Source organism: Miscanthus floridulus, chromosome 1 (assembly GCF_019320115.1).
Source record: "Miscanthus floridulus cultivar M001 chromosome 1, ASM1932011v1, whole genome shotgun sequence".
In the NCBI taxonomy this organism is placed as follows: Eukaryota; Viridiplantae; Streptophyta; class Magnoliopsida; order Poales; family Poaceae; genus Miscanthus; species Miscanthus floridulus.
Genome location: NC_089580.1, coordinates 112,650,240 through 112,660,524, shown reverse-complemented (window position 1 = coordinate 112,660,524; position 10,285 = coordinate 112,650,240). Strand labels below are relative to the sequence as shown.

At 50.7% G+C, this 10,285-nt stretch overlaps 1 protein-coding gene across 1 annotated transcript; it reads right to left on the bottom strand.

The window, feature by feature from the left end:
• Window positions 1-6,378: 6,378 nt before the first annotated feature.
• Window positions 6,379-9,783, bottom strand: LOC136491169 (brassinosteroid LRR receptor kinase BRL2-like). Its single transcript, XM_066487407.1, has one exon. It carries the CDS (start codon window positions 9,781-9,783, stop codon window positions 6,427-6,429), a length of 3,357 nt encoding a protein of 1,118 aa, XP_066343504.1. The 3' UTR covers window positions 6,379-6,426.
• Window positions 9,784-10,285: the final 502 nt, after the last annotated feature.

Genomic DNA, 10,285 nt, shown 5'->3' with positions numbered 1-10,285 from the left:
GCATCATTTGGTGCACAGAAGGTACATTGACTTGTCGAATTCTACCCTAAGGACATATTTGGCTCTCTGATTTGCTAAAGCTAGAATTGCAACTTGATACCTATATTGATGTCATGAGAAAAGATGATCAATTCTATGGCCTAGAAAACCTATTTGACCTCTAAGTTAACCTAGTGGAAATAAATAGGCACAAAGTTTATGATTTGGTTTACTTGCTTATCAAAATGGTATTGCTTCTACTGGTGGCCATGGCAAGTGTTGAGAGGGTATTCTCTAGAATGGATTTTGTCAAACCAAGAGGAGAAGTAAGATGGGTGATGGTCTCTTGGATGATTGCCTTGTCACATTCGTTGAGAGATATTTTGGAAGATTGGATGAAGACGATGTAATCAAGACTTTCATGGCCATTCGAAAGTGTAGGCCCAAAAAATAATGTTGTAATCCTGTTTGTTATTCAAGCTTCTGTCATTTATATTCCAAACTATTAGTGTGTTGTTTTAAACTATCTGTATTGTAACTAAAGACTTATTATGCCATTTAGTAGTTGTGTATCGAATTATAGGGCACTTTTTATGAAACTTTACTGAATTGCTAAATAATATTTATCGATTTGCATATGAAAATTTTGGTTCGCATACCACATGCAAAAATCCTGGCTCCGCCACTCGTAAGAACGTAGAATCCCGTAAAGATTTCACATCTGTGATCAACGCTAGGGAGACTACCAATAGGTATTTATATCACTACTACAAAAAGTGTCTATAGAGGCAGCTGGCCCACCCGCCTCTACTTTTCTATCTCTGCAATCAAGGATTTGTAGAGGCGGCTAGAAATAAGAGCCGCCTCTACAAATCTATTTCTAAGGATGACTGGAAATAGAATACAAGTAGCTTTACAAAGTTTCTAAAGACAGCCCAAAATTAAATACGACTGTCTTTACAAATCATTTTAGAGGCGGCTGGAGAAAGGAACCAACTCCACAAAATGTTTTACAGAAATCACAAATTGGGTCAAAAATAGAAAAAAAAATCCAGGGATGCCACCACCAAGCAACACGGGCGCAATTCACAAGTCATGAGATTTTTTGCATGAAGAGTATGGCCATATGCACTGAAACCTATATGACCTCATTCCTTGCACGAACCTCCCCTACCACTCCACCCCAAAGTCACTTGTGATTTGAAGGACAAAAATATTCCCCTTGTACTTTATCGGATTTTGAAATGAATATTTGGGATCTTAAATGAGTTGAAATAAAAAAGGTCTAAACTAGAAAGATGTAGATATCGTCGAGTACTACAACTTTGGTTTCGGTCGTTTAGGTGGTTCATAAACTGAATTTTAAAATGTGAGAAATTTAAACATAATTTTCTTTGGATCAATGATTTCAAATGAAAAGTTATCAACTAACAACTTGTGCAACTCTTCAAGTTCTACAACTTTTTTGTTGTGTCTCCATTCAAGATCGTTTCAAAATTTAAATTTGAAAATGTGAGCACTTAAAACTATATTTTGGCACCATAGATTATTAAAAATGACAAAGTTATCAACTCCAACGTTTTACATCATTTTGAGATCTATAACTTTGGTTTTAGTAATTTCTCCATCCAAGGTAGTTTGGAAAATTCAAAAAAATTGAATTTCAAAATGTGATAATTTCAAACATAATTTATGGGATTTAAATGATTTAAAATGAAAAAGTGGCTAAGTTGTACATCTCTTTGAGATATACAACCTTGATATAAAGTTTATCTTCATCCAACTTTGTTCTAAAAAGTTATGAATGTGCTGCACCTGTTCTTTTTAGAGATAGCTATAGATCCAGCCGCCTCTAAAAAAAACTATTTTTAGAGGCGGACTAGCTTAGAAACCATTTTTAGTTGCGGATTGTGATTAAGAGGCCTCTACTAAAAATGTCTCCATTGCTAAAAATCTTTTGTGTAGTTTTGTATGTAGGTTTTCTGGTTGTTAGAAATTAGGGTTTCATTTTCTTATTTTTTGGAGTTTCCAAACTATATTCCAATCCGAAATCAAATCCTAGAAAAAGATGAAATAATTTTTAAAACACAAAATGTTTCCTGAAACATTAAATTTAGAGAAAATTCTCAGAGATAAATTTCAGACATGGAGAATCCAAATAAAATATTTAGAGCTCATCAAGAAGATTTTTATAGCATATAAAATCTGGATTTTGCTTTACGAAAAATAGAAAAAATCCTAGAAACATTTGGAAAATTCAGAGGGAAAACTCATAGGCCTCTAAACACATTTTGAAAGCTTAAAAACTCATCAACATAAATGCATCAAACATGACAAACAAATTTATATCCTATGTTCCATTAATTCAGAAAAAACCTATTCTAAAAACTCAACATATTTGCTCAAATTCAGCAAAGTTTTAGAAATTTATTGGGAATTCTTTGTTTTATTTGTTTTCCTATTCACATCTCAAATTCAAAAAAATTAGGGACAACCTTGGTATACAGAGTGGCACATAGCATTATGCTTATTTTTAATCTAATGGTGGCAGAGGTGTCTAATTTAGAAACACCCGTAACATATTTCATGATTGTTGAATTATTAAATTATTATAATAGATTAAATTACTTTATATATGTAGATCGGGAGATATTTCAGATTAGTTTTTGTAATGACATAGCCATGGAGGTGGGTAATTTAGTTAAAACCTAGATGTGTTACTTTATATTATATAAGTATTTTACAATGATATATGTGGGTAATTTGCCAACCTAGGGGTTACTTTACATTATCTTTTATAATGGTAAAGTGTTGACAAAAAGATACTCAGCAGTCTACCGAGGGGTATCCCACGATGGTAGATTTGTCGTAGAGGTGAGCGAGATTAGGAGCGAGATGGTAATACAGGCACCAAGACACAAGATTTAAACAGGCTCGGCCGTCGGTATGACGTAATACCTACATCCTGTGTTCTGATGTATTGCATTAAGATGTATGGATCGTGTCCACTAGGGGACCCCTGCCTCTCCTTATATACTCTGGAGGGGTAGGGTTATAAGAAAAGTAGCCTATTTGGTACTATACAATATCTTGCGATGCACGCCGAGTAGCGCTGTGCACGCCTTAATTTTGTGGGCTGGGCCACCTCTGATGGTGCGGTCCATGTCTTGTCTTGTGGATACCAGGGGCCATACCCCCACAGCTAGTCCCCAAGCCTGACAGTAGGTGACGTAGTCATGTGGTGTCAGGGTCAGAAAGTAGAAGACCAGCCGAGCAGGCAGCCAGTCCCCGGGCGTAGCCATGAGATGAGAAAAGCACACATTCATCGCAAGGTGAAGTGTGCCCACTTAGTTCCTAAGCCTGCTGGAAGATAAAGATTGAATCTTGTAGCAGGGTCAAAGAAAAAGAAGTCTAAAAGCTTGTCGACGTCGTCTGACATGCACGTATCAAGACCCTAGATGTGCTGCCCAAGATCAGCACCCTGATTCGAATAGCATGGAGCAGTTTGATAGCACACCGATGAGACGTAGCAAGATTCGAGCACCGAGGAGTCCCTGGCGTAGCTGGCGATGTCCGAGCACCGAGGAGCAAGGAGTCCCCAGCGTCGCTGGCAATGACCGAGCACCGAGGAGCGAGGAGTCCCCGGCGTTGCTGGTGATGATCAAGCACTGAGAAGCGAGGATTCCCCGACGTCGCTGGCGATGTTCGAACACCAAGGAGCGAGGAGTCCCCGGCGTCGCTGGCTATGTCCGAGCACCGAGGAGCGAGGAATCCCCGGCGTCGCTGGCGATGTCCGAGCACCGAGGAGCAAGGAGTCCCCGGCGTCGCTGGCGATATCCAAGCACCGAAGAGCGAGGAGCCCCTGGCGTTGCTGGCGATGTCCGAGCACCAAGGAGCGAGGAGTTCTCGGCGTCGCTAGCGATGACCGAGCACTGAGAAGCGAGGAGTCCCCGACGTCACTGGCGATGACCGAGCACCTTGGAGCGAGGAGTCCTCGGTGTCGCTGGCGATGTTCGAGGAGTCCCCGGCGTAGCTGGCGATGTCCGAGGAGTTCCCGATGTAGTCGGCGATGTCCGAGGAGTCCTCGGCGTAGCTGGCAATGTCCAAACACTGAGGAGTCCCAGGCGATGTCCGAGCACCGAGGAATTCTCGACGTAGCCGGCGATGTCTGCGCACCGAGGAGTCCCCGGCATAGCTAGCGATGTTCGAACACCGAGGAGTTCCCGACGTAGCTGGCGATGTCCGCAAGGTGAAGTGGGGTGAAGTGTGCGCACTTAGTCCTCGAGCACGAAGAATCTGAGGGCTAAGGAGTAACCGACGTAGCTGGCGATGAAGCACGAGCGACGAACAGTCTGGTCGACTGGTCAGCGGTGAAGTGAACATTGAGTAGAAGCGACCGGCAAACAGTCCGATCAACTAGTTGACGACGAAGTCTATGGACCTAGCGGTCTGACCAGTTGATCGGTGGTGAAGTTCGAGCACCAGGTGATCTGATCACCTGGACGATGATCCTGCAATACAAATATGTAGAACGGGTAGTACATGATGTACAAATATATGAACTCCGGAGAAAAATCAGCAATGGCAATGAAATAGCGTAAGTAGCTCGGCGATTAGTTGGTGTGAAGATGTATTTAATATAAACCACCCGAATAGTTAGTATGTAGCTGAGTCTCCTGCCTTAGCTAGCCTGTTAACCATAACGCGAAGCGCGGAGCCCGTGCACGTGTAGGAGGAACAGGCGTCGCTAAGGAGCCGCTACCGGTCACCCATAACGCAGAGGGCAGACGCTCGTGCACGTGTAGGGAGGAGCCGGAGACAGGGCCATCTCTAGAGGCGTTCGAGCATCAACAGAACTGTTCAGGGGTTCAGAAAATTGTTTGGAGAGCAAACATGGAGAAAACAGCTCGGAGAAACATCATGGCGATTAACGAAGATTAGAGAATATTTAGAAAACTATTAAAGCGTGACTTAGCTTTAGACAGAACGACTGGTCGGCGACGTATGACGCTATCTGGTCGGCGTGAGGATGGACGTCTTCAACCTGGTCGGCGAATCTACCCCTCAGGGCGTGTTGGTAAGCGGTGGCGACGTTGGTGAACCCGAAGGCTAGGGCCATAACCCCTGAAGTTTCCCGAGCAACCTTCGATAGATCTGGATCGGAGGGTGGTCGACGCTGAACCAGAGTGTCCAGAGCCGTATCGGCGATGGAGAGGCAATCGACGAGCTTTAGACCGACCCGATCAATGGATACGATCAGATCGTCGTTGTTGATCTGCCTCCTCTGGTAGCGAGGAAGCGGGCGGCGAGTTATTGATGAAGGTGACCTCGGAGGTGGTCCCGAGATCGGATCTGCTGTCGCGGGGGCTGATGTAGCCAGCGATGAATCGTTGTCATGGACCGGCATGGATCTCCACGAGATTGATGACGAGAATGCGTTATTGATTTGAGGTCCATCTGGCTCGCCATGGATCAAGCACACGCCCCTACCTGGCGCGCCAGCTGTCGACAAAAGATGCTCGGCAGTCTACCGAGGGATATCCCACGATGATAGATTTATCGTAGAGGTGAGCAAGATCAGGAGCGAGATGGTAATACAAGCACCAAGACACAAGATTTAGACAGATTCGGCCGTTAGTATGACGTAATACCTGCATCCTGTGTTCTGATGTATTGCATTGAGATGTATAGATCGTGTCCACTAGGGGACTCCTGCCTCTCCTTATATAGTCTGGAGGGGTAGGATTATAAGAAAAAGTATCATATCTGGTACTATACAATAGCTTGCGGTGCTCGTCGAGCAGCGCCGTGCACACCTTGATCTTGTGGGCTGGGCCACCTCTGATGGTGCGGTCCATGTCTTGTCTTGTGGATACCGAGGGCCATACCCCCACATAAAGGAAGGTATTTTATATACAAATTTGTGGGTTATTCATAATTGTAAATATGGGTAATTTAGATGCAAATTTAAGTGGATGTTTTAGATTATCTTTTGTAATGATAGATGTCAGTAATTTAAATACACATATTGAATCACTCTAGGTATCTTTTATAATAGAAGAGGAGTGTATTTTTTTTATAAAACATAATAGATCTAATGACTACTATAGACGATGAGTCTGCCCAATTGAACACGTGATGTCTCTGATTCTCGTAAGAATTTTAGAATTTATCTTTTTTCTTTTTCATAGCACATACCGTAAGGTTTAATCGTAGAGCCTCCAATCAGTAATTGTGAGATGAGATGAGATTCTTGCTATCGAGTAGGTTCTTGCCCCTGGATCAGATTGATTGCAACAGTTTAATTTGTACTGAACTATAACAAGGATGACATCGAATTTGTACTTCAAAATCAGTCCATTAGTACAGAATTACGGAGCAGGAATGCACAGAATCGAGCAATGAGCATCAACAGTACACAAACAGTGCCATGAAACGTCACCATGATCAGTCACAAGCAGAGGCAGGCGCTTGTTCATGAGACGGCGGTGCGTCGTCGAGCTCCCTGAGCGTGGCGACCACCTGCAGCATGTTGGGCCGCTTCGACGGGAAGTCGTCCACGCACTGCAGGGACAGCTCCAGGAACCTCGCCATCTCCCTCTCCTCTCCATCCAGTGCAGCAATCACAAGCTCCGGGTCGACGACCTCCTTCCCGGCACCCTCCCTGACCTTCATCTTGACCCAGCCGACGAGGTTGGTATCCCCGAAGTCCTCCTTGTCCGTCGGCCTCCTCCCCGTCAGGAGCTCCAGGAACACCACGCCCAGGGAGTAGACGTCGCCCTTGGCGGTGCACCGGAAGCTCTGGTAGTACTCCGGCGGCACGTACCCGGGTGTCCCCGCCAGCGTGCTCACGCTCAGGTGCGTGTCCAGCGCGCTGATCAGCCGCGCCATGCCGAAGTCGGCGACGCGGGCCTCCATGTCGCCGTCGAGGAGGACGTTGCTGGACTTCATGTCCCGGTGGATGATGTGCGGGATGCAGTTGTGATGAAGGAAGCAGAGGCCCCTCGCGGCGCCGCGCGCCACTCGCTTCCGGCGCTCCCACGGCAGCCGCAGCGCCCGGCCGTGGAGGCCGTCCTCCAGGCTGCCGTTGCTCATGTACTCGTACACCAGCAGCCTCTCCTCGCCGATCTTGCAGTAGCCCAGCAGTGGCACCAGGTTCCGGTGCTTGATCTTGCCCAGCGTCTCCATCTCCGCCGTGAACTCGCGGTCGCCCTGGTAGCTCAGGTGGATGAGCTTCTTGATGGCCACGCACGACCCGTCCTTGAGCGTCGCCTTGAACACCTCGCCGAACCCGCCGGAGCCGACCAGGCTGCCGGCGGAGAACCCGTTCGTGGCCTCGATCAGTTGCGTGAAGGTGAGACGCCGGAGCTGCCGCTGGAAGGTGGCCACGTTGATGCTGAGCGCCTCCTTCTCCGCCTTCCCCAGCTTCCAGATCGTCGCCGTCCGCGTCCCGTCCTGCAGGCTGCTCAGCATCCGCGCCTCGCGCGCCTCCTTCCGGCGCGCGCGCGCCACCACGAAGCACGCCACCGCCAGACCGCACGCCACCACGCCGGCGACCAGCACGGCCAGGATCACGCCCCACAACGCACGCCTGTCAGAACGGCTGCCATCGGTGTCTGCCAGGACGGACGCGGTCGCCCTCGGCGTCGGCCCGCACGGCAGCAGCGGCATGCCGCAGAGGCCCGGGTTGCCCGTGTACTGGCTTGCCGGCAGCGTGCTCAGCTGCCCGCGCTGCGGGATCTCACCGCTGAGGTTGTTGTCAGAGACGTCGATCTGCACCAGGAAGGAGAGGTTGGAGAACGAGTCCGGGATGCCGCCGGAGAGCGCGTTGTGCGACACGTCGAACACGCCGAGGTTGTGCAGCCGCCCCAGCGACGTCGGGATCTCGCCGGTGAGGTTGTTCCGCGCCAAGTCCAGCACCTGGAGCACCACCATGTCGCCGAACTCCTCGGGGATGTCTCCCGAGAGCGCATTGTAAGACAGGTCCAGGTACTCCAACGTCTGGTACCGTGTCCAGCCGCTGACCGCCGCGCCGGAGTAGAGCCGCGTGAAGTCGCAGCTCTTGAGCGTCGGCACCTGCAGCAGCCGCTCCGGACGGATGCCGGCGAACTCCAGCAGCCCGCCGACGCCCTTGCACGAGTTTCCGACGTTGCGCACGAACGCCAGCGTGTTGCCGGACAGGATCCCGCTGACCGGGGTCGACCCGAGCTGCCGGCCGAGCCGCCGTGGGATCTCGCCGGTGAGTCGGTTGCTGTTGAGGTCCAGCCACATGAGACTGCTGCAGTTGCCGAGCTCTTTGGGGATCACGCCCTCCAGGCTGTTGTTGGCCAGTTGCAGCACGGCGAGCCGGGTCAGCCGCCCGAACTCTGGACGGATGGTGCCGGTGATCCGGTTGCTCGTGAGCGACACCCACTCGAGACCGGTGCAGTTTAACAGCTCGACGGGGATGTCGCCGCCTATGAAATTGTTGTTGAGGATCAGAGTGCGGAGGCCGCGGCATTGCCCAAGCTCCGCCGGGATCCGGCCCTCTAGGCCGTTGAACCACATCACCAGCTTCTCGAGGCCGCGCAGCTGGCCAAGCTCCGGCGGGATCGGGCCGCGCAGGTAGTTGATGCTGAAGTCGATCACCCTGAGGCGCGAGCAGTTGGCAAGCCCCGGTGGGATGGTGCCAGTGACCATGTTGTCCGGCATCCGGAGCTCCTCAAGCGCCGCGCCAGGCGAGCAGAGGTCCGCCGGCAGCGCGCCGGAGATCTTGTTGCTGCTGAAGTCGGCGACCCTGAGCTTCGTGCAGGAGGTGATCGTGCTCGGGAGGGATCCCGAGATGAAGTTTATGCTGAGGAGCAGGCTCTCCAGCGACGTCAGGTTGCCAAGCACGGCGGCCGGTATGGCGCCGGTCAGCTTGTTGTCCGCGGCGTCGAGCAGCCGCAGCGCATGGCACGCCGACAGAGACTCCGGGATGGGTCCCGTGATGTTGTTGCTCGACACCTTCAGAATTGTCAGCGAAGCACATGAGTTCCCGATGCTGTCGGGGATCGGGCCGCTTAGGTGGTTCGACGAGACGTCGAACACCTCGAGGCCGGCGATTCCAGCCACCGACTCCGGTATCGACCCAGTGAGGCCGTTGTACGACAGGTTGAGCGTCCTGAGCCCCGAGCAGCGCGACAGCGCCGGCGGGATCGCGCCGCCGAAGCGGTTCTCGGACAGGTCCAGCAGAGTCAGCGTGTCGGCGAACGACATCCTGGAGATGTCACCGGACAGGTTGTTGCCTGACACGTCGAACGACTGGATGCTCGGCGCGCCGGCGAGGAGTGACTCCGGCAACACGCCGGTGAGGTTGTTCCGCGCGAGGCTGACGGTGGTGAGGTTCGGGTAGCGCGTGAGCAGGTCCCCGGGAAGGCTGCCGCCGAGGCCGCCGTAGGCGAAGTCCAGCGTCTGCAGCGCGGGAGGAAGGCTGAGCAAGTCGGCGCCGTCGGCGCGGAGCGTCGCGCCGTTCCCGGACAGGTTGAGGTGCTGCAGCGTGTCGACCGCGGCTAGGGCGGCGAGCGACGCGCGTCCGGCGACGAGGCTGTTGCCGGCGAGGTCGAGCCGCGTCACCCTCCCGTCGCCGCCGTCGCACGCCACGCCGTGCCAGTTGCATGGGCCGTCACTCCCACTCGGCTGCCAAGACGAGAGGACACCCCCAGGGTCTTTCTGGATGGAGGCCTTGAACCGGAGAAGGGCATCAGCGTCAGTTGTCGCCACCGGTGTAAACGCTGACGACACGTAGATGGAGGATATGAGGAGCAAGAGGTTGAGCATGTCCATGGTGATGGCAGCAAAGCTGGGCGACAGTGGATGGGAGATGAGAGGCGACGGAGTTCAAAGAAGCATGGTACAAGGAGCGAGAAAGCTACACGAGAGAGATGGTGCAAGTAATTGTTTGTGTTGATGCATGTCTTTGGTTTGGGATTAGTATATATGAAAGCAAGGATCAGTGCGTGACACAATCTGTGCTGCTCTCTTGCTTGTGTTGGTGTGCCTTTGGGGACTGTTAGCTCAACAACATAGAGAGGCAGCTGGATGGACATATTATGACGTATAATCCCTTCATCGTTTATAACGCGCGGAATCATTTTCAGATTTCAAAACACGTAATTGTCGACTGATAATTAGCCTTGCAAAATGTAATTTTTTGTCGCACAAAAGTGATACCATTGGGTTCATAATTGAAAGAAGTATCTTATTTTTTTTTATAATGATATGGCACGGGCGTCCGTCCCGTAACTTCTCATCCAGATGTACCTCATCGACATCCACTCGTCCACCT